Source organism: Natrix helvetica (assembly GCF_964273705.1).
Source record: "Natrix helvetica genome assembly, chromosome: 2".
Taxonomy (NCBI): Eukaryota; Metazoa; Chordata; class Lepidosauria; order Squamata; family Natricidae; genus Natrix; species Natrix helvetica.
In genome coordinates, this window is record NC_138552.1 from 276278409 (window position 1) to 276304454 (window position 26046).

General features: G+C 39.4%; 1 protein-coding gene across 3 annotated transcripts in view; it reads right to left on the reverse strand.

Moving 5' to 3' along the window:
* Positions 1-26046, reverse strand: part of RFFL (ring finger and FYVE like domain containing E3 ubiquitin protein ligase) — a 51311-nt gene that overhangs the window by 23120 nt on the left and 2145 nt on the right. For all 3 annotated transcript variants that reach the window (XM_081944787.1, XM_081944788.1, XM_081944789.1), the window contains exon 2: positions 201-385. In XM_081944787.1, coding sequence (XP_081800913.1) covers positions 201-380 — 180 coding nt within the window. In that variant the 5' untranslated portion in view covers positions 381-385. The remainder of the gene's footprint in view (positions 1-200; positions 386-26046) is intronic.

The window sequence follows — 26046 nt, forward strand, 5'->3', positions numbered from 1 at the left end:
TAATCTTTCAATCTAATTAGATGCAGCTCAAACTTTTCTTTAAAAAGAAGCCCCCAACTTTTCTACTTTGCAGCTTGATCTGTTCCACCATCTGATGTAAAGGTTTTAAATCACAGGAGCGCTGAGTGCTACATACACTAAAATAAGGCTAAAAAGAGGCCTTCTTCCAATAATTAGTCCCAAAGGATCTCATCACTCACCTTAAGGAAGGAGCTGCTAAAAGGCAACCCACAGGCTTTGCAACTCTGCTCTGAAGCTGTGGGAGATGGGAAGGAGCTGTAGCCAGCATTGGAGTATGCTCGAGTTCCTGGCTGCGGGCAATGTGGCATGTCTTCAGGCTGTCCATTCAGGCAAAACCAGTTGCAACATGCAGCCCACATGATAGCTGTGAATTTTTCAAACAAAAAGTCAGTCAACAGAATGAAAGAGGCTGGTTTTCTTGGCTTGAAGGAAGACCTTAGAAAGCAAGAAGCTAGGCAACCAAGGTATAGAATTGTTTTTTCTGGGATTTAAAGAGACTAATTCTCCTTTTACAGAGGTGATTCTGGTAAGTTATCTCATTTCACAGCATAACAAAATGGGTCAGACTCATTAGGAACAGAGAGGTATTACACCTCCTTATTATCATACAGACACACAGATACACACATAAGGGATCTAAAGCTCAGCTGTTCGCAAGTAAGCTATGCTGGATCACTCTCTATACTTCTGTTGTTGTTAGTTGTGAAGTCGTGTCCAACCCATCGCAACCCCATGGACAACATTCCTCCAGGCCTTCCTGTCCTCTACCATCCTCTGGAGTCCATTTAACGGTTACTGCTTCGGTGACTCCAGCCAGCCACCTCATTCTCTGTCATCCCATTTTTCTTTTGCCCTCAGTCTTTCCCAGCATTAGCCTCTTCTCCAGTGAGTCCTTCCTTCTCATTAGGTGGCCACAGTATTTGAGTTTCCTCTTCAGGATCTGGCCTTCTAAAGAGCAGTCAGGGTTGATCTCCTCTCGGACTGACCGATTTGATTGCCTTGCAGTCCAAGGGACTCGCAGGAGTCTTCTTCAGCACTCTAGTTCAAAGTCCTCAATTCTTTGGTGCTTAGCCTTCCTTATGATCCAACTTTCACAGCCATCCATTGCAACTGGGAAAACCATAGCCTTGACACACTTTTATTGGCTCTGCTCTATAGTTCTAGTTTTCTTAAATGGGGGAAATATATTTTTCTCAGTTAAAATCTATTTATTTTAAATCCCAAAACACAACAATCAAAATGTGTGCCTTCTAAAGTAATTCTCTTATAATAAACATTTTCCCAACCAATAAAATACCCTTCAATAAAAGGAAAGTGGAATAATTTCATCCATCTCTTTCTTTTTAATAGTAATTTTATTAACCAATTTTATCAAATTGTACACAATATTTTAGTAACATCATTTTCCCTTAAAATACAACAATGATCTTCCCATATCCCATCTCTTATCTATAAACAAAACCTTAAAGCCTCATCATTCCAAGGAATTCCAGAACAATTCTAAATTTGGCATTAATTGTAAGTATTCTTCCCATGGGAAATGCAATGTTTTGAATTCTCTTAAATAACATGCTAGGATAAAACTTTGAAGATTGGACACTAGAGGGAACCAGAAGGAATTAAAGATTACAATTGAAAGAGTTGAACATTTAAAGTTACGAATACAGAATGGAGCAAAATATTTTAAAATTGGGTGTATTGAAGGATATTTTTGAACAATGTGTGCCGAAGTTAATTGTAATAATATCTGGCTTTATAGATTATATTTAGAAGATGTTATGGAAGAGGAACAGCTTTTACTGAACAAGATTGAGATTGAAAATGAATTTAAACATGACAGGATATAAAAATGAAATGGAAAAAGAAGTTGCCTTGAATATACAAATGAAACCTACTGATAATAATTATAGGGGGCAAAGAAATAAAAAATCAAAAGTATGACCTGGATAACTTTCCTATATTGGATTTACAAAAGAGACTTTTTAAATCTTTGAAGAATTTTATGAGAAGGGGCAAAGAACAATGAAATCATGTTCAGCACATTATTTGAAGAGATTAAAAATCAAGACTGTTAAAAGTAAATGAATATAAAGTTGGGTTTATTTGATCAAGTTTAAAATAGATATGTTATCTCTGATAATCCTTAATAGACTTTCACTGATCAGCCTTTTTTGTTGTTATTGTTCTTGTTAAGAAAATTTACCTACTGAAATCAAACCAACCAGAGGAAAAATATAAATACAATACTGAAGGCAGTTGTATTATCCTGGGGAAAGACCAGGCTGTTTTAAAGAGTTGTGCACAGATGCAACAGTCATAGCTCATGTGTTCCAAAATATGTTTTCTAAATATTCCAATTCCAATATTCCAAACCAATGACAGAAAATATTTGTAACAAAATGTTCAGAAACTAAATTGAAACAAGCTTGGAGAGTAAAACCACTGCCAAATTCCAAAGCAATGTCTGGTCAGTATCCAAATGCTATTTTCTGGAAGAACGTATGATGCAAATCTCATAAATTAGTATGAAATGACATGTTCCCATGTTTATAATGCAAAGGATCAGAGTCTGAGCTACAAATTCACAAACCTTTTGTTCAAATCTCCTCGAACCTATCAATTCACCAGACTGGCTTCGGCTTCTACAAATCTGAGCAAATTGGAAATACAGGTAGTCCTCAGCTTACAACAATTTTAGCTATCATTCAAAGTTACAACAGGACTGAAAAAAGTGATTTATGACTATTTCCCACACTTACGACCGTTATGATCACATTATCAAAATTCATATTCTTGGCAAGTGACTCATATTTATGATGGTTAGAGTGTCCTGGGGTCACGTAATCACCTTTTGCAACCTTCTGTCAAGCCAAGTCAATGGGGAAACCAGATTCACTTAACAACCAATTTATTAACTTAACAACTGCAGTGGTTCATTTAACAACTGTGGCAAGAAAGGTCGTAAAATGGGACAAAACTCACTTAACAAATGTCTCACTTAGCAACAGAAATTTGGGGTCAATCGTGGTAATTAAGACAAGGACTACCTGTAATATACTAGCCTGCCTCATATAACAATACTATGATAGCATTGGCAACCTTTTATGAGACTGCTGTACCTGTGTGACGATATTTTTAAAAATATAGTCCAGTTGTCTACTTCACAAATCACTTAAGATTTGAGGGTACTTCTCTCCTCTTCTTAGACAAAGAAGGCTAGGTGTCAGGCCTGGTGGAAGCCATCTTTTGCATTGGGCCTTCAGGCTTGCCACAATTAATGCTGTGGGAAAATGGGAGGTGGGATTATATGGAGTATGGAAGATATATAGTCTAAATAAGATTCCTTTCTCAGAGAGTCAAGGACATCTCACCCTGCACCTGGAATGGTGGGACTGGGAGGCAATTCCAGTTGGGATGGGGTCTGATTGGGCCATGTGATGGGCATGTAGGTGCTGGGCAGTGACTTGAACTTTCATTTGGGTGGGGAAAACCTGGAAGCTTTCAGATTTGGGTTTTCCCAGATGTGCCAATATGACATCTCTAATAAAATGGAACTTTGAGGAAACTCAAGCCTCGGAGTCTTCTTTCAGTAGGGGTGTTACCTTGACACTAGGATTATCTAAATTGTTGCTCATAGGTTTACCTGCCTTCCCCTCTTATCCCATTTAGTGCTGCCCCTTTAAAGAGAGAGTTCCAGTAGAACTGTCTCACTGGATCGTTACCCAAACATTGCCTATGAAGAACAGCTGCCAAGCAAGATGGCAATAATAGCAAAGCAATAGTTGCTTCCTTAAGTTTCTTGCAATAGCACGCCTTCTCCATGCACCCCATAGTTTAGAAACAATGGAATTGAAGTACAGAGTTTAGAAACAATGGAATTGAAGTACAGGTAGTACTCAAGTTATGACTGGCCACTTAGCGACCATTCAACATTATGACCTACCTGAAAATGTAGAAGACCCAGATCCAAAGTTCCAACGATAGTTTCCCCCCCCCCCATGGTCATGTGATTATATTTTGGGTGCTCAGCAATGTGGCCACATTTACAGTCTTCTTCAGCATCCCATGGTCACATATCTTACTTGCACACTTACTTCTAATTTTTGGCAAAACTGAGCCTCATTGAGCAATGGGTCTTCTTAACAATTGCTGCAAAAATGTTGTAAAGTTGAATAGATCACAGGGCAAACCTGTTTTACAAACATTACGACTTGCAATCGTAATGGCAAGCTCCTATATGATCGCAATTGGAGGACTCATAACTTTGAGTAGGTCTCGTAACTTTGTCGATAAAATATCTTTGATTGCATCATCCATAATTGGCGTAAAATAAATATCACTAAATTTAAATCACTCTCAACAAGCTTTGATGACATAAATACACCCAATCCCTTTGTATAACAGCACCAAGCAGCTTTGGAAGGAGGCCGACATAACCAGCTATTATATTTCAACCCTAACTTCTTGTACCCATTGACATACTCTCTGAATTTAAATCAAAGGCAAAAGGCAAAGAGCAAAGAGAAATTTTGCATCCTAGATAATAAATTGTGGAAATATTAAGAGGGCATAATAAGTAAACTGCCCAGTAAAATTATGGTAGTAGCAACTATCAACAACTAAGAGTTTTAGCCTATTATTTCCTAAACCTCAAATGCTCTGGACCAGTTTTTGGCAATTATTGTTGCGATAAAGATTTCATAGTCACATGGCGCCAAAGCATCAGAGAGAAAGAAGTGAAAGTTAAGACAGCTAAACTATTGCTACATTTAATTAAGGAAGTAATTGCAACAGGAAAAACTATATGAAAGGTCAGATGATTCATCTCACAATGCACACACATGACTAGCAGCAAAAATTGCCAGGAAATTTCTAAAAGCCTGGCACTCTGCTTCTGACTCTGACAAATCAACCCTCAATAGACACATCAACATTAACAATCTATAGAATATGCAAAAGAGATAATCCACCAGCCCAAAAGAGAAAAAGACTCCAGCACCTCTCCACCAGTAATCAGCATCCAGATCAACATAAATTAACTCCAAGGTTAACTTCAGACCGATGATCAAGTAAGCAATACCTCAATCAAGAAACTGCCATCAGTAAATAGCCCAACCAAAGAATCTCTAAGACCGCCCCTCCCACAGAGACAGCGAAACAAGACAGCAGAATATAAACTGACAGCAAACAACACTCCTTACTAGCACTGATGTTACCTATTAGGGTAATGAAACGTTTGGAAGAAAACAAGCAAGCTCAGAGAGCACCAAGGATCCCTCATTAAAATTTTATTCGGAGCCCAGTTCAGGAGCCCCAAAAGGTCTGACTTACTTCAGTTAAATTCCAGTTATTCTATAATTAAACCAGACAGCCTCGCACTCAAGAAAAGGAATAGCTCCTTCCAAGCAAGTGATTAGCTAAACCCAAAACTCAGCAACCCATCTCCAATATAACTAACATGTTTTAAGACATATCCTACCTCACATAGTCCAGCTCATCTTTATAAAAGACAAAAGAATTTTCTTCTTTTACAGGTTGGAAATTAAAAAGTTACAGAAACATAGTATATGTACATAACTCATGAAATGATTTGACTGAAAAATGTCATAAACCTCATGCAGTCAAAATAACTGCACAGACAGAATAATTGAAACTAATGAAAGAAGGACACTCACCCACTTCTCAAAAGCCATCAATGTCACTTGAAATGTTTATAGGTAAAGGTAAAGTTTCTCCTTGCACATGTGTGCTAGTCGTTCCCGACTCTAGGGGTCAGTGCTCATCTCCGTTTCAAAGCCGAAGAGTCAGTGCTGTCCAAAGATATCTCCGTGGTCATGTGGCCGGCATAACTAAACACTTAAGGCATGCTTTCGAACTGCTAGGTTGGCAGAAGCTGGGACAAGTAATGGGAGCTCACTCCATTATGCAGCACTAGGGATTCAAACCGCCGAACTGTGACCTTTCTATTCGACAAGCTCAGTGTCTTAGCCACTGAGTCCCTGAAATGTTTATATGCACCTATAAATAAATCATCCCACTGTTTTACCCAGTTCATGGTCTCCTATATACCCCCACATACATATCCTGATCCATGAGATTCCCCTTCAGATATCATCAGGGTTTTTTTTCCAAAAGAAACACCATTACAGTAGTTGATATTTTAGGGTTGGCATGATGCATGAACTCACTACCTGTTTAACATTATCTGTGAACTAGGATACTTTGGCTAGCCATGGTTAAAGTCTTCACCACGAATCAAAGCTTGCTAAGCTAGCACATCTTGATGCACCACTGATCTGGAATGCATAACCAAGTTCACCAACTCCCTAGGGATGGGTTTGGATTGCTCAAAGCAAAACACAAAATCAATACAAAACTCTTAAGCAGCTATCAAAACACTCGAAAGATGGTATTCCACTGAGAAAATGGGAAGCTGCAGATAACTGGCAGTAATGTGGATTTTATGTGTTTCAATTCAATATGAGAAATAAATAATCAACAAACATATATTTTGAGTTACTTCAGTTTTCGTCTAGTAAGTGAAATGGAAGTTGTTTCACTTCCTTTTGCTCATGAGCTTTTGTTGTATGCAGCTGGAATTTGATCAAAACAATCTTCTGTATTCTAATTAGTGACACAAAGGGGAAGGTAAAGTCTAAGTAAGAAATTAACAGGGCAAACCTGTTTTTTAATTGGGCAAGAAAAAAAACCTAGTGGTTGAATTTAAGCTTACTATAAAATGCTACTTTAGTTCTGCCCTGCATATTATTATCATAGCTTTCAAATGGTAGAAAGTGTCATTTTTCAGAATGCAAATTGTACTATGATTTAAAATGTTACATTTGTCCTGGCAGGAATCTTTTTAAAGCTAAAACAGGTGTCTAATGTGAGATACTGTACCCACTAGTGACATGTATATATGTATGTACATTTTATAGGCAACTTTTACCATCCTTACAGGAAGCTCTGTGAGGTAGACCTATGTTAAATCCATATGATGCAGTGTTTCAGATTTTGGAGGGGAAGGAGTTAACCCCAATTTCCACCTAACTGTGTTTCTGGCCTCTAATTGTTTGGCTTGTCAGAATAAACATTTAGTTTGGTAGAAGCTCATGAATTCATTAATGCAGACTAGAAAGCAGGAAGTTGTCCTGTTTCTACTGAATGTAGTTACTGCATTGTAGTTGAATGTTAGCTAAAATAAGACCAAAACAGTATCTCTGTCATTCATAAAGACAAATTGTCTGGGTTCACATACTGCTGAAGCCAAAATATGATTTGTTTGGTTTGGTTTTAATGGGTTATGAAGAGTCAGCCAACTGTGATTTATTTAATAAACTATTGTTATACAAGCCGTAGCTCAAAAACATGTGAGGCCAGTTATATATTCCCTCTCTATACATCCCTCTGAATACAGAGAGAGAACTTGGCAAATCCCAACAAGCTAAACAAGTTGGGATTATGTGAGCAGACAGATGAGAACACTCAGAAATTCTAGATTTGCAGTCCAAATTCAAATTTTAAAAAATATGCACAAAGAAAATAGTAGCAAATGTTTCCCATATTGCTACCATCTGAACTCAATACAAAGCAGTCTTACTTTTTCCTCTAAAAATACTAACTAAAACACACAGAATCCTATCAAGAGATATAAAAATCACAAAAATAAACATTAGAGCTAAAAAAAAAAACAACCCTTTACATTTACCCCATAGCGTTTTTTCAATCAGGTTGCAAGAGGTGAGCAATACTCAATACCTGTGAGGTTCCAGTAGGAAGCAAGGCTACCATGTAACTGCTAGAAGGAGAAAGGCATGTCCATCATCAAGAGCTGAAGTGGTGAAGTGGTTAGAGTGCAGTACTGCAGGCTACTTCAGCTGACTGCTAGCTGCAGTTCAGCAGTTCAAATCTCACCAGGCTCAAGGTTGACTCAGCCTTCCATCCTCCCCAGGTAAAATGAGGACCCAGATTGTTGGGGGCAATACGCTGACTGTATAAACCGCTTAGAGAGGTCTGTCTCTAAACATTGCATGGTTATGCAATCATAGAGCAGCTTCACATTGCACATTATTAATCTATAATGCGGTTTGTTTGATACTGGCTTGCCATGTTATGATAATTCTGTCTATAAATTTAAGGTGTAATGTATGCAGCCAATTGTGTCAATTTGACAAATGTTTAAGCAAACCATAGTTTAACAAATATCAGCTCAGTTTTCACATACCTCAGTACAGTGACTAGGCTCAATATAATGCAAACAAGTTTACCCTTAGCTATACAATTTGGGTAAGTGATCTGGTTCACTCCTACGAAGTATGCCATGAACTATGGTTTGGACAAAAATAAATGGCCACTGGCTAGCCAGTGCAGCCATCCTGGATTGTTAATTCTGGCACCTGAAAATGTACCAACGTGTCCTTCTCAAATTGCAGATCCTCTTCCATTTGCTTCAACTGTGTTTAGGATGATAAAAGTGAAGGAATGGGCCCTGTCACAACTGAAGAACAATGCAGATGCTAAAGGGAAGTGTGTAGTACATAGAAGAAAAAAACATCAAAAAGAAAGTGGAAGATCTGAAGATTGTTACCATGTGGTTTCTGCTAGAACCTGGATGGTACTGACAGAATCAATAACATCGCAGCAGCATTCTGTGCAGTCCCAGCAAACAAAGAGCATCTACCAAAGAATTTGATGGCACTGTCTTTGTGGCTACTGAAGGGAGCAGGGACTCTGTACAGCTGCTGCTGCCAAAGAAGAATAGCTTAGAGATCAATGGAAGAGCACTGAACAACAGCATCATTCTCACAAAGATAAAAAAAAGATAGTTGAGCTGACAGATTTTTTTTATTCTGCTGAGTGTGACAGTACTTGGGCTGTGTTAGTGGATGATGAATTTAATTGTTGTTTTTCTTTACAGTGTAAACTGCCTCAAGTCCTTCTGAGAAGTTGACAGTTTGTGAATTGTATACCGTACATAAATTAACAAATTTTATTTGTTAACAAATAGCAAGCGTGCATGTGAACTGAACGGATGGGAGTCACCTACCACATTAAGCAAAAATAAAGATTAAGATTGGGTCCTGTTTCTAATAGCACTCTTCTTCCTAATGACAGTTAAAGCAAAGCACATACACACCCACAAAAAGCCACAGCTATGGGCAAGCCATTTCCTATATACCACAAAAAGTTTTTGCCTGAAGCATTTATATTATGTATTGTGTGTCCAGGGACATATAACAACATTAAATACAAAGTTGTTGTATCAGGATTCAAAACTCCATGGGCCTTCTGGACAAAGCATTAAAAATGAAACTCCTTTGCAGTTCCTTTCTTTTTAATACCATCCTATTGAAATAGATCTGATCTGAAGTTAGATAATGAAACCATCTTATTGAAGATACGGTGACCTGGATCTGATCAGCTCCGGGTAGAAAACTATACTGCATCACAACATACATTGTTCTGGTTTCATTATGGAGAAATGTAGGATATAGAGGGGTTAAATCAGGGGTGTCAAACTCGATTTTATTGAGGGTCACATCAGGGTTGAGTTTGACCTTGGAGGGGCATGGACAGGCGGTATGGACAGCTCAACGTCACTTATGTTGGGAGTACCTGTTGTGGCCTGAGCACTCTGCTGGTGAAAATGGGCTTTCGAGCTCCGTTTTCACCTGCGACAGCCTCCTGTAACCCTCTGCCAGCAAAAATGGAGCTCGGGAGGGCCACATTTTCATTGGCAAAGGCACCGCAGGCTGGTCCTTCACTGTTTCCAGATCTAAGCACCCTATTGGCCAGATGCAGCCGGTGGGCTTTGAGTTTGATATCCCTGGATTAGATTGTCTATACCCAAGGCACTCAGGTTCAGGTCAGGATGAGTACAGAGACAATATTCATTGCATTTGTTGATGATCTGTGGTTGAGTCAGAATGGGAGAAGTGCTTCCTTGACCTAACAATTTTCAGTTAGGTCACAGTATCCAATTGGACGTGTTTCAGGAGTGAGGAGTGGTTTTATTGTTTTGCGGTGGTTCTCCTCCTCTCTCTGTGGACAGTTTCAGTCAGTGTTGACGGGTGAGATATAGCCATCAGTTTGGGATCGGGTATCATCAATATGCTAATGATACTCAACTATAATTCTTAACTCCTGTTAATCAAGCAACGCTGTCCTGCTTATGCAGGACTGAAGGGGGAGAGAAACACTCAGGCTCAAGCCCAACAAGACTCAGATGCTTGATTCCCATGGTTCTGGGGACAAATATTCCATCTTTAGTCTTTAATGGGGTTGCACTTCTCCGTGCAAGACTAATGTACGATCCAGGGTCCTATTGGATACACAGCTCCTGCTTGAAGATAAGACAGCTGTGGCCAAGAAGGCCTTTGCACAGGTTCATCTGGTGTGCCAGTTATATCCATTTCTGGTCTAGGAGGCTGTCAGACCAGCCAGTAGAGCAAACTAAGAAACCAATACCATATAGGACTACTTTTATTGTAATAGCTACAGTCATAATATCTTGTAAGTCAGCATCTTGTAAGATGTTTCCCATCATTTTATCCATGTAAATTTGTCTAAAAATAAAACTGTCAGGCACAGGATAGTGCACATATTGGTTTTTAAAAAAGCTAATTCAGCCATTCCTTATTTAATGACTATGTTGGTTAGTGACCATTCACAAATATAACAGCAATATATGGTAGTAATTGTGTATTTGTGAATAGTCACTAACCAACATAGTCATTAAATAAGGAATGGCTGAATTAGCCTTTTCATTTTTAACTGTGAAGTGTCCAGAGCCATTATGGAATTGGGTAACCTCAAAATTAACTAAATAAAATAGAATAAATATGTACCAAACCTCCCCTCTTCCACTCAGAAGAAATTAAGAGCTCATATGTGACAAGGCAGCAAATGATGTCCAAACATCTCACTGTTTTGGCAAAGTGCTCCGACTAACATAAACATGACCTTCCAAGACCCTTCTGCTTTCACGCTCATTTATTTTAAAGCCCTTTTATGGGACTTAATCGAAGGAGCTTTCTGGTGGACAGAATTGAATAAGCTCTTGCAAGCCTATCAAACTTTATGCCCCAACCAGAGCCTTTATAGGCATGCTGTTTGACTGGAACATGAGTTACGCCGACATATTTAAACAGTTACAAGCAACTCTACATTAGCAACAATGGAATAAGAACTGTTCCATGTAAATCCAAGTCAACGTAAGTTTTAATATTTCCCGTCAATGCATTGAGCAATCTCCTTCTCTATGGCTGCTTCAAAACATTTCAGCTAGAAGGGCCTGCTGGTATTTATCACAGCAGTTTCTCCAAGTACCTAGAATAATGCATTTCCATAAAAGCAGCAGGACTACTAATATCAAAGAAAAAAATATGTCTCTGTGGCAAGCACAGTCACGACGTTAATCTCCTGAATGTCCTCTAAGGAAAAATCATTAAATACAACACTAGAAACGTCTTCCCAAACCTCCTGAAATTTACAGGAAACAATGCTAATTTAAACAGACCCAATCCAACTCATTAGTTGCAGTTACAAATCTTTGTACAAATCTTTTGCTTTCTTTACCAAAGCTAGCATACATAAATGCCTGCATCAATTTCTCCTATTTTTCTCAGTTAAGAAATCTTCAGAGTATGTAGGAAAGTACAAAATGGCACCATGAATCAGGAGGTTAACAGCCTGCAAAGGAAAGATGGAGGAAAAAGGGATATTAATTTTCCTAGTTTCTTCCAAAATTGCAAAAGCTAGATTTATTAACCAACTTTGAGGCCTCTGTGCCCAAGAAAACTATTAAATCCTTAACCTTAAATCCCAGTTAAGAAAATGCAATGTACAGGAAATTTTCATTAAATTGGGTCCGAAATTTTCTTTCCATTCCATTGTTAAGCAATGCAGTCATAAATCACAACCTCACATGATGACATTGCATAGTGACAGCAATCCTAGCAGTCCTCAGTGATGTTAAACAAGGATTGCGGGTCATTAAGCGAGGACTTCACATGACCACAACTTGATACTTCCTGCCAGCTTTCAACAAGCCAAGTCAATGAGGAAGCCAGCAGGAAATTGCAAGTCCCAGTCAAGGCTTTTCCTTAGGAGATTCACAAGCAGGCCAGCAGATAAGTGAGTGCTATAGAATGCAGGCTGGGGAGCAGGTAGGTGCTACAACATGAGTGCAGGGGGGAAGAGTGAGTGCCACAGAGTACAGGTGAATGCACAGGTGAGTGCTGCAGCCCGGTTCAAACATGGCTGAGCAGGTGCTGCTACAGATTACAAGATTCCTGGGATCTCATATGCTATAGCAGAGCTCTCTGAGAGAAAAGACAATGAGAGGGAGAGCAACTTGTGAAGAGAAGAACTAGGGGAGACATAATAGCAGAGTTCCAATATTTGAGGGGCTGCCACAGAGAGGAGGGGTCAAGCTATTTTCCAAAGCACCTGAAGGCCAAACAAGGAATAATGGATAGAAACTGACCAAAGAGAAATTCAGCCTGGAAATAAGGAGGAACTTTCTGACAGTGAGAACAATCAATCAATGGAACAGAAGTTGCCTTCGGAAGTTGTGGGAGCTTCATCACTGGAGGCTTTCAAGAAGAGATTGGACTGTTATTTGTCAGAAATGGTGTAGGGTCTCCGGCTTGAGCGGGGAGTTGGACTAGATGACCTACAGGGTCCCTTCCAACTCTATTAATCTGTTAAACTATTCATGATTGTGGAACGCGGCAACCATTGGAAGTGCAAGCAGATTGCCAAGCACCCAAATCACAATTACACAACCACAGAGCTACTGAGACAAGCCTCAACTTTTCAGGACTCATCATCAGTACCATTTGTTCAGCGCCATTGTTAACTTCAAATCATTGTGATAAGTGATCATTAACTGAGGGCTGTCGGTATTATGTAAAGTCCAAACAACACTATAGTCTAAAGCAGTGTTTCTCAAACTTGGCGACTTTAAGTCCTGTGGACTTCAACTTCCAGAATCCCCCAGCCAGCATAGCTGGCTGGGGAATTCTGGGAGTTGAAGTCCACAGGACTTAAAGTCGCCAAGTTTGAGAAACACTGGTCTAAAGTGATGACCAGCTTCACACATTATGCTAAGATAATAGCTGGGTTACCACAGCTTTGTGGGGATGCCTCACTGGCTCTACCACCTCATCACTCCTATTTAGCATCTAGATGAAGCCGCTGGGTGAGGTCAGCATGAGGTGTGATATCAACACTATGCAGATGATACCCATTTGTACATCTCCACCCTGGTTGACCAAGCAATGCTGTCCCTTCAGAAGTCGCTTCCGAATTGTGCTGTGAGGATCTAGAGGAGGGGGGGAAACAGGCTTCAGTTCAATCCTAGATCCCAGGGCTCCAAAGATATTTCATCTTTAACTCTTCTCGGGGGTGTACTTCCCCAGACAAAATTGATGTTTGGGTTGGGGGGGGGAGGGATCTTCTATTCAAAACAGCAGGTGGCAGCCATGGCAAGAAGGATTCTTGGACAAATTCTTTTTCTACACCAACTGTGCCTATTCTTGAACCAAGAGGCATTGCACACGATGACTCATGCCTTGCTCATGTCCTGTTTGGAGTACTGTATAATGCACTCTATATCAGGCTGCCCTTGGAGAGCATTCAGTAGCTGCAGCTGGTTCAGTCTGCAGCAACACGAGCGGCATTGGGTGTTTCTTATCACGCTCCTATAAAGTGCTGCTTCACAAACTGCACTGGCTCCCATGAGGCTTCCAGGTGTGCCTCAAGGTTCTGGTTCTTACCTATTAAATCCTAGGTGGCACAGGGCCAGGCTATTTGCAGGACTGCCTCTCTCCTATTGTTTCTGCTTGCCTTGCACACTTGGGTCTCTTCTACCAAACATCTTGCTAGACTCCAGAGCTGTGCCTTCTCACTGGCAACACTTGCCCTAAAGAACAGCATCCACTAAGAAATCCAGATGACCCCGATACTGTTAGCCTTCCGCAGAACGCTGATTGCCTAGATCAGTGATGGCTAACCTTTTCCAGACCGACCCAAAGCATGCATGCCCAAACCCCCAAAATGCAATGCGCCCCCGGCAGTGCCCCGCAGCCCACACATGTGTGCATGCCCCACGCATGCGCTCCACGCCACGCGCACGCACAGCAGAGACCCGACAACCAGCTGACCGGTGGGAGGCGTGTGCACATGCGCGGTGGAGCAGAACTAGGGCAACGGCAGAGGGGGCGCTGTGTGCCACCTCTGGCACGTCTGCCATAGGTTCGCCATCACGGGCCTAGATCTCCAAGACAGCAGGTTAGCTCCACTGCGGTTGATGTGCTTTCTGTCTGTGACTGAGGTTTACTGTTTTAATCTGAGGAACCTTGGGTTTTAAATTATAGTTTTTATTTTAGGATCTACAGTATAATACTATATGCCATCCAGAATCACTCTTGTGAGATGGGCAGTCGTATACATTATTTAAATAAATAAACACTCTGAACAACAAACTACCTATTCCCTGTTTAGCCCATCTAAGTACACTGTTTAAGTCATTCGTGCCATACTTTAAAACATGGTTGTCCAACCTTTGGCTTGCCTGGACTTCATTGAGTGGAGTGGAATTCTCTTGGGTCACATATAAAATACATAATATAGTTAATGGATATGAATAACAAATGTAATTCATTTTTTATATTTTATTATCTTGTGGGATAGTAATCACTAGCTCTCCAGGACCACAAGCGGGCTGCGAGTTGGATGCTGGGTCTGGACTAAAGTCTGGACTGATGGATCCATTCCTGCATCTCCCTCTACCTTCCAGCAGATGTAGACCAGCAACCAAGAATAGGATGAGTCTGGCCCACCTACTGTCACCCATAAATCCTTCTAAAAGGACTGTGGCAAATATGTAGTTTTTACTGCATTCCATTTTTTCATCAGTCTACATTTGCCAGCACATATATTCACCTCATGCTAACCTGACGAAGTTGGAATAAGCCTTCTCTTCAAACATCTGTCTTTGGGAAATCTGACTCTAATGACCTTGTAAAGATAGCTTCCTGTTGCTGATAAGACACAACTAAAGTTCTCTTTATACACAACAGTATATCTACCCTATGCCATCTGGCCTAAGACACAGTACAGATAACGTTGATAAACACACAAGGTTTAACTACCTGAGATAGTAGTCTCAGTGTAGCCAGCTATGTTGCAAGGGAGTCTGAGCCTTGATCTGTACGTGGTAGCAAATGACCAGACTTTGTTAATATTACAAACCCCTTTTCTCTTGCTCAACCTATGAACCAAATTCATAGATTAAAAACATTCTCCTCTGGCAACTTTCTTCTACAAATCCTGAACTCTGCTTAAAACAGCAAAATGTCTGAAATATCAGCTGCCACTGGAGAATATAAATGCACCAGCAAAAAAAAAAAAAAAAACTTTGTGAGGGAGAAATATGGATATGTCACCACCATGATGGTGCATTGAAGTCAACGCAAAGGTTGACATCATGGATCTTTGCCAGAAGTTTCTGTTGACAGCAAGCACCCATCATTGCGTAGAAAAGGTTGCATCCACAAGCTGCACTACAATAGCATTCACATAGAATACTAAATCATAGTTTGCTTCAGAGTTCACTCATAATGGCAAGTTATGATTTCGTGCCCATATAACAATCAGTTATAAGTGACGGTTTAAAAAACAAAAATCTTGTTCACAGTTTGTGCTAAGCCGAAACCCAAGCATACTACATGAAGGCTTCATGTGATATTTGAAAACAGCTACTGTATTTTGGGCAGGCAGGAATGCTCAGTTCATTTGAAACACCTACCTCTAAATATAGTGGCTAACATGGCAAGACAGGATGTTCTTTCAAGCGCTACTAGTGAGTTCTAGGCAGCCTCAAGCCACTACTACATAGAGGAGGTCACAGAACTCAAACGTTTTACCCAGCCTGCTCTTATGAAGCAGATTAATCAACAGCTGAAAGCAGATAAAGTATAAAGCACATTTCTGTCTATCTAACATGGATGCACATGCTAGTACTTTGCAAATGCTCCGAAAACAACATTAGCAAGACACAGCAAGATCCTAGTGGGAAAACATACACACAATTCAAAAGGTGGCGCAAACTACGTCTAATCAGATTCTGATTACTATAGTGCAGGAGTCCCTAATCCCCAGGTTACAGAAGCATGCACACATGCAGTTCCATTTTCGCATGCTTGCAGCTCACACGGAACCATCCCCTCTACCCCCTGTGCTGATCCGCCAAGCTGGAAAGGTTGGGGACCGCTGCTATGGTGATCATCTGAACACCTGCTCTAGTGTTTACAACAACTCCTTTAAGAATATGCTGTGACCTGAACTTACTCAGAAACTCTTAATGCCCTGCCTATACACAGACACTGGCATTTTCTGGACACTAACTACCTATATATCATTGTTTCTATATTGTTCTTCTCCCAAGCAGCCCAAAATGGTTTACAAGATGTTAGAAAGACAATTTTAAATAAATCCAACAGATTCCATAAATGTTTTAGGGAGGTGAGAAAAGCAATCTATAGGCAATGTAAAAGATTGCCTCATCCTTGAGGTGTAACCCACAAATGTTGCATTAACTACTAACTAATGATCATACTTTATTCCTACCATACAGAAATATGTTTTCAAAATATAGATGCATTCTGCTATTGAGAAATGCTAATGAGCAATGTCAAGTATCCAGCACAATATCCCTAAATTCTCAAAAACCAAAACTAATACTTGTAGTGGTCTTATAAATCAATCACTCCAGGATCACGGGGCAAAAGACACTTGTCTAAACTTTGATCCTCCATAGCCAGTTAGTGAAAATATCACACAGAGCTAAAATGTTTTTAAAAATCAAATTTAAGATTTACAATTTACATGGACATGTCTATGTAGCTTTCTTAGAATGATACAAAAGTATCTTAACATATGCCTTTCTTAAGATGTTCTGTTCATTTCCCCAAACTAGGTGAACTAATTGCAGAACACAAGAAAAGAATGTATGGCTAACGAGCAGCATGTTGATGCTGGTTGCTTTGACTGACTGCATCAATTCTTCTTACAAGAAGATGTAGCTAGCAAACCATGGAATCCAGGGGCCAGCCAGGGGTGGGATTAGAAGGTCCTCCGAACCAGCCATAACCTTAGCTACAGGTCTCCCGAACCCAGACGAACCCATAGCAGTCTGGATGGAAGCTGCTGATGGAAACTCCATCTATGATTTGTTTAGTGTTTTGTGAGAATCAAAAATTCTGACTTGTTCTCAAAAGATGCCGGATTTCCTAATTCACAAATTATCTATTGAGCAGTCTGTGACTTCTCAGCTGTGCATATCTGCAAGAAAATCAGGCAGATATATAACCACTGCAGCATAGCATACTGTTTATTCATTGTTAAGATTATTATGCTTGCTTTGCCACACAAACTTTTCCAGTGTAAGGCAACTTAGCTAAACCTGTTCTTTAAGGTTTCAATCATATTCCACACATGACATATGACATATAAGAGAAATATGAGTGAATTAACTAGTGCATCTTTGACAACTTTAAGATGGGTAAACTTCAACTCCCAGAATTCCCCAGTCAGCATTGACAATCAAGTCCTCCACTCTAGGAATGTGAACACTCAACATAATACACTCCATGTATACTCATATCCTCCGGAGCTTTTTTGTTCCTCATAGAACTGAGGCTCCAGAGGATATGAGTGTACATGGACTACATTATGCAAGATCATAAATTATGTTATCATAAAAGATGGAAACTGCAGCAAGAATTGATTAATGATTACAAAGCCTCAATATGGAAGGGAAATTTATTTCCACCACTTCAATTAGATCAATTCTAATGACACTTGCCAAAAGCCAATTGGTAAATAAGCAGAGAATACTAGGCTAGCTGGTCCTGCATTTAAAGCAAATAATACCGGGCTAGCTGGAACAACGGCTTCATCAGAACTTGTGGCTCTCTGATGTTGCTTACTCCCAGCAGCCTCAAAACAAATAATGAAAACTGTGCAGTTATCGCTGGTAGTCTTACGAACTGCTGCAGGAGAGGAAAGACAATTCTCTTCCAAAACACCTGATAGGCCTAAGCAAGATGCAATAACTATATTTGCTGTCTAAACAGTTTGAAAGCAGGAGCTGTCTTAGAATCCAATAGCAATTCAGATTGGTATCTGCTTTCTTACTAGTTAAGACTGGATCAGCCTATGATTTCCCCGCTTGAATTATCCACAAAACACTTTATCAGGTTGCCAGAACTTTGTAATCTTCACTGCCACAACATTACACATCTTTTCCGAAGCGTAAAGGTGGTAATATTCTCACCTCATAGCCAAGCCAAAGATATCAACCAAGACACTAATTGGAAGCTATGAAATGCTGATGAAACTGTAAGATAAGCAGCTTTTTCCTTACTTACATTATCCAATGTCTTGGCTGTTAAAATTCTTACATTATGACAATGTGATTTCATTTGAAAAGAAACCTCAGATTATTTTGAACAATCAAGCACTGTATTTTTTGGAGTATAAGATGCACTGGAGTATAAGACGCACCAAGGTTTTGAAGAGGCAAATTTTTTAAAAAAGTTTTTGCACTCTCCAAACCTCCCTAAAACAGCCCATTTTTTCTCCCAAAAAGGCATGAATAGCTTTGAGGGGGCTTGCAGAATGTTCCTGGGAGGGGTGGGGGCACCCAAAACAAGCAAAAAGCAGCTAGTTTTTCACGAAAACGGGCCCATTTTTTGACAAAAAAATTGCATGCCTTTAGGAGGCTTATAGAGTACTCCTGGGAGCTGGGGAGGCAAAATTGAGCAAAAAATGACCCGTTTTTCACTCATTTCTGCCTTCCCCAGCTCCCAGGAGCTCTCTGAAAGCCTTCTACAGGCTCTGCACGGACATTTTGGTGAAGGGGCGGGGTTTCAGGATGCAAGAAAATGCTGTATTCAGTGTATAAGACGCACCCAAATTTTCAGCCTCTTTTTTGAGGGAAAAAGATGCGTCTTATACTCCAAAAATACGGTACATACGTACAGCACCTCTTTCTCTGATCAATTGGTAACATCAATTACAGGAGTGTTTTTTCTGTTTTTCTCCCTCAAAGCCATAACAGCTGTGCTCTCTAATAGGTAATCAGGAGAATCATTTAAGGCCCTTTATAACTTTTTAAACTCTCAATTGGAACACAATTCTTACCCTTCAGCTCACTAGAAAGTAAATTATATTAAATTCAATGTGAATTCAGTAGTCTAAATCTTTATTACGGTCAAAGACCAGCAATACACTTTACTTTTTACAATGTATTTAAAAAGTACTGACATTAAAATATATTTTAAAAGTATTGAGATTAAAAGTGGATAATAACATGCATGTTCTCAAATTGTTCAGGTCACTCCCTGGTTTACGTGGGTGAAAAGCTGATAAGTATGGAGTAAATACAATGGTCCAGAAATTGTCAGAGATATGTCCAAATAATTGGTACAAGATGACAACTATAATTCTTGTGGACATTGCAGCAACACAAAATTTTGCCACTGCATACGTGGTAGCCGGGTTTGTGCCCTGGAGGAGAAAGCCTACATAAAAATTGTCTGCCCTCCCTGGCAATCTCTCTAATAAGGGGAGAATATATGCAGACCTATAAACTCTGTATAGCTCACAGTGTAATAGGACACGTGAGATATCTTCCACTTCTCCTTTACCACATATACAGACCCGTTCTGCTATTGGTGTTCTCTTATACCTGCCCTGGAGGAGTGCTGAAGGAAGAATGGTAAATCTGGCTCTGAAGAAAGCTATTCTTTGTTTTGGGAAGATCAGGTCATTTAGATATCTTGTCAATTCCCACACCCTGTTTGATTCTGTCCCTACTGTGGAGAGGCAACCTATTTAGTTCTTCTTAGAACTTCATGTCCTTCATTAAATTGATTACTACTTGCTTTGCTCGGTCAAAGCCTAGGGACATTAAGAATACCTGTGAGAGCCCATAAGAGCCCAGCTTGTGATCAATTGCCTGTTTCCAGGGGGAGGGAAAGTTGTCAATCAACACTAGTGGGGACAGTCCCTCTGGAAAGAAATGCATTTTAAGCCAATGAATGATCATTATCTTCCAGGCTCTTACCTGAATTTGAGGCATGCCTGTCTCAATTCTTAACTGGGCATTTGGAGTTCCTTTGGGTGCAGCTAAGATGGCTCGCAGAAATTTGGTTTGTATGATTTCTAGCAAGTCTTTCTTTGCAAGGATACCTGTTTGTGCCCCATACAGAATTTGTGCCAATGTTTTGGCCTCGAAATGTTTTAAGGCAGCAGGTGTAAATTCAAGAAAACCTGCCTTAAACTAAGATTTATTCTGTATTCTCCTTTAACTTGTCAAGCAAAAATCAGAGCTTACAATTATTTAGGGCTCCAAAACATCTCTGGTTAACTATCTATCTAACAGAAAGCCTTAAGGACTTTATATGATAAATTTCATGAGCCAAGTATTTCTCCTCTAAGTTATACTTCATGTGAGTGCCACCAAGAAATTAAAACATATAATTTAAAGGACCAGATGTCAAAATTACACAGAACTTTAATTTGGGATTGTACATAACTTTGTCCAAAACTGTTTACCTCACTTACAATCCCCAATAGTTTACTTATTTAAATGGTCTATGTGCAGCAGATGTACCATTCCTCTCCCATTACATTATGCAATATCAACATTCCCATTGTTAGGGGTGTCCTATCTACGTATGTTCAAGTTGCCTTGAGGTAATAGCTGTCCAGAGCCCTGGGCTTGTTTAATAGCTGCATCAGAGAATGAAAGACAAAGAACTGAATGTGCTGGTCTGTACCTGTTACCCATACATTCTCAAGTACACCAAATATTTCAGCACTCTGTAAACTTCCAATGTCTTCTTCTAAAGAAAACCTAGTCTAGTAACCACTGCACTGGAGCACTTCAGCATCCTCAAGGAAAGTGAAGTATGTGACACACTATCAGTAACAAAATTCAGGAGCCCACAATGATGGTTAAGTAGTGAAAACACATTTATACTCAAGGAGAAAGACTGTAGGTGCTCTAGTGAACCAAAGGATTTCCACAAGTGCAATTGGGAAACACAAATGTACACGTGTGTCCTTTTGTGGGGAACAGGAAAAGGCACAAGGAAAGAAGAAAATATATAGAAAGTATTCAGCCAGAGGTGGGCATCACATAATGTAACAACCAGTTCGGCTAGAACCAAAAATGTGAGCATGTGCATAGCATCAAATACACAGAGATTATATAGGACATGATAGCACCGGGGCGAGGGGGCGGGGCGAGCCTCTGGTTGGAACTACCAGTTCACCTGAACTGGTCCAAACTGGCAGGAGCACACCTCTGTATTCAGCTATATAAATTATACCTATATAACTTTTATAAACAGCAATAACTAAAGAAGCAAATGAGAAATAAACAAATTAGAAGACATTAAACAATCTGTGACCCATTCGGACATCATTTTAAAGATATTTCCTTACCTAAACAGAGAAACAGAATGACCACAAACAGGTAAAAAAGCAGTGGGCGCCAGAATGACTTCTGACTTCCTGCAGGCTTCCCCATTGACCTTCCTTGTGGGAAACTGGTAGTGAGTGCCAGCAATCACATAAACTTGGCAGTGCAGTAGCACTGAAGTGGCCACAACTTTGCTAAATTTCAATCCCATAGGAGTAATTAAATTTTGATACATTCTTTACATTAGTCCATTGAGGTATGTTGATTCAAAAACGGTGCTCTATGATGCATCTTTTCAACAACAAGGAAAGTTTTAGTAGCATACAGATGGAAATAATGAAGGGCTTAAGTGGGATCATAAAGTATCTTCTTTAAATATTTAAGGTAGCAAAAAAAAAACCTCCTGTAAAATGAGTATGGAACATGTTGCCCTAAAGAATATTGTAATTTGGGTAAAGAAAAACAGAACATCAGAAGAGGGGGTTAATATATGACCTGGAGTCACCTAAATAATGAAATAATTACTTAGCATTCTGACCATATGTATTCCATACTGTAAGATTTTGTTACCATTTATTCCTTAACATTTTGACCAAAATATCACAAACAAAAGTGGAAGAAATTGTCTAGTAGCAAAAATAACATATTAAAAATAGCTTTAAGGTGGAAATAATCTGTATACTAGATGTTGTTGAGCCTACTTTAGTATGTTTTAAATTCAGTTATCCTGCTTCTGCACCTGCATCCATCCAACTCCCTTTCACTACTAGTTACACAGATGTTATTGCCCATAATTCACTGAGCAATAATGTCATTGTTGGTTTGGGCTTAACTTACTTCAATGTTCCCCAATCTAGACACTTTCTAGATATATGGATTGCCTCATAGAAATTTCAGCAAAGGCTAGGCTGGCTGGGATATGAAGTTTATATACATGGAGGCTAGAAAGGCTGACATAGCAACTATTGCTTGAAAATCATGGTTTATGGCTTGGTTTGCTAGGAAAATCCAGCTATTTGTTAGTTTGATTTAGTTAAGCAAACTAGGGCTGCCAATTCTTTTCAAACTTCCACATAACTTTAACAAAGAGAGGGAATTTAAAACCTAAGCTATTTTTTTAAGCATAGGGATCTAAAACTGCTTAACTCATTCATCATTGCACCCAATATAAGGGAGGACAGGAAAACTATACTACCACTCGGATACTGTTGAACTACAGCTCCAGATATCCATAATCACTGGCCTTTGGGGGCTGGTTGGATGAGAACTGGAACTCAACAAAATCTGGAAGGTAAAAAATAAAAACAAAGTTTTCACACCTTAACAGATAACAAATTTCTTACTGCATAACCCAAGGGTCAACTATGGACAGATGCTGTACTGTGTATGACTGTAGACAAGGACAGGAATGCCAATTGGGGGAGGGGAGTGGCATTTGTATTCTAATACAAAAAATACAAATGGTAATTTCAAAAAGAAATGCTAAAACAAAAATTGGGGGCCCTACAGATAGCGTATTTCCCCCCAAAACAAGACCTAACTGGAAAATAAGCCCTAGCATGATTTTTCAGGATGCTTGTAATATAAGCCCTACCCCATAAATAAGCCCCAGTTAAGATTGTCTGCCAGACGGATGCATTTAGTACATCCATTGCAGCAACAAAAAATTAAGACCACCTGGAAATAAGTCCTAATGCGTCTTTTGAAGCAAAAATTAATATAAGACCCAATCTTACTTTGGGGAAAATATGGTATATATTATCATGGGTGCCTTGAAATTTGTACTGTAGCTGTGTGGCAAATTTGTGGCATAAATTTTCATGCATCATAGATTATGATTCATGAAAGCACCTACAAAAATAATTGTGCTAGTCATGCAAGAGCAATAAGCTATTTGTTGTTTATGCTGTGAGACTAACAAGCCAAGTTCTCTAGGGAGTCACAGTTTTCACATTCTTGTAATATAACTTTCCCCAACTGAGTATCCTATAAATGTGGTGTATTACAACTACAACTACCATTATCCGTAGAGAGCCTTGGCTATTTTAAGAAGATTGTTGCAGTCCCAATACATTTGGAGACAGAAAATTGGAAAAAAATTGTCTAATACCTTGATTACTCTAAAACGTCATAAATCAAGACAGGTAGTGTTTTCGAGGTACACATTTTATTAAAAGATATGCTTTCATTCAATAAAATGAGCTACAGTTATGAAAATTTAATCCTTTTAATAAAATTTGTTCGTTTGAAAAAGTGCTACCACAAATTAATATAACTCTCCCCCTATGTCTGAAAGATTGTGTCACTTTAAAAATGGATAATTTCCATAAGTTTGAGAATCCAGCTACCTAATTCAGACCTTTAAAAATGCTGCATTAAAAAAAATTCTCATACATGGTAAACTGTGAAGATCTTTGATGCTTCAGTGTTCTGTGTTGCACCAAGTCTACTAAGTTGTATGACATCACAATATTCTAGAGCCTTGAGAAACAGCCTACATTTAACATATAACCATCTGTGTGGATTGTTTCTTCTTGGCAATTACATTACTGATTATCACAAGTCACCATGCAATACTGGCTACATTTTTATCAAGATCTCATTACACCCAAGAATAATGTATAAGTCAAGTTGAATCATGGAATGTGTACATTTCCTGTTACCCGTGCAACATCTTCCAACAAAATCATCCCAAAGCCAGTTGAGATTATCTCAAAGATCAATTTGGATCTCAACTGGAGCTAATATAATATTGTTTTCTAAACGGTTTACTTGGGTTAAACAAGAAAACACCAAAACATCTGTCCACTCTAGATGAGTTCAGATCACTAGGACCAGATCGATTACACCCAAGGTTCTGAAGGAACTGGCAGATGTGACCTCAGAACCACTGAACTATATCTGATCCTGAAGCACCAGAGAACTACCAGAGGACTGCAAAAGGCTGGTGTAGTTCCCATCTTCAAAAAAGGAAAAAATAGAGTGAGGAAACTATAGACCAGAGATGGGTTGCTTACCAATTCGGGTGAACCGGTACTGGAAATTGGGACTGGGTAGCCAAACCGGTAGGGATGGCAGGCTGGCCATGCCCCCAAATCGGTTCCCTGGTCAACATTGCCGCCTTGGTTTTTAATCAATTTGTTATGTTCTGCACATGTGCAGAACAATTTACACTCAACAACAGGGGCTTGTCAAAAACAAATCATGCCATACAAATCTTTTGACAAAGTGACAAAATTAGCCGACAAGTGAAATGCTGTGAATATAATTTACTTGAACTTTAGTAAGGCATTTGCTAAAGTAGATCACAACCTACTACTCAATAACATAGAAAAATGTGTGTTAGACAGCATCATCACCAGATGGATTTGTAACTGGCTGACCACACTCAACGTGTAGTCCTCAATGGAACTGCATTTACATGGATGGAAATATGCAGTGGGATACCCCAAGGCTCTGTCTTAGACCCAGTACTCTTTAATATCTTCATTAATGATTTAGAAGGGGAACTCATCAAATTTGCAGGTGATACAAAGCTGGCAAGAATAGCCAGCACTCCAGAAGATAGGATCAAGATACAGAAGAATCTTGACAGATTGAAACACCGGGTTCTATTTAACAAAATGAAATTCAATCGTGAGAAAAATATGGTTCTACATTTAAGCAAGAAAAACCAATGCAGTGTTACAGAATAAGTGGTACTTGGCTAAATAGTAGTAACTATGAGAGGAAACTTGGAGTCCTAGTGGACAATCAGTTAAATATGAGCCAGCAGTGTGCTGCAGCTGCCAAAAAAAGCCAATGCAATCTTAGAGGGATAGAATCAAGCATTAAGAGAGGGATAGAATCAAGATCACGTAAAGTGCTGATACGCCTTGGTAAGGCCACACTTGGAATACTGAATCCAGTTTTGGTTGCCACAATATAAAAAGATGTGGAGACTTTAGAAAGAGTGCAGAGAAGAGCAACAAAGTTGATTAGGGGACTGGAGGCTAAAACACATGAAGAACGGTTGCAGGAAATAGGTATGTCTAGTCTGATGAAAAGGACTAGGGGAGACATGATAGCAGGAGAAATTTCCTGACAGTGAGAACAATTAATCAGTGGAACAAATTGCCTCCAGAAGTTGTGATTGTTCCAACACTGGAAGTTTTAAAGAAGATGTTGGATAACCATTTGTCTGAAGTGGTGTAGGGTTTGCTGCTTGAGCAGGGGTTGGACTAGAAGACCTCCAAGGTCCCTTTCATCATTGTTATTCTGTTATATTTCGAAGCAATAACACAGTTGTGGAGAATGCTGAAATTTAAGCAATTTCCTCTTGTTCCTTATTTATGTCAGATAGAAAATAGGGAAGAAAATGCTTGTGTTACTTCACAAGTCTGAGAGCAACCTACATATCAAATTACACCATATGCTATTAAATACATAATGTATCTGTTTGAAATGTATAGTATTCAACTGCAAGAAAAACTCCCAACGTACTATTTTCCATGTATTTTGGATATGAATATCCACCATCCACCAAT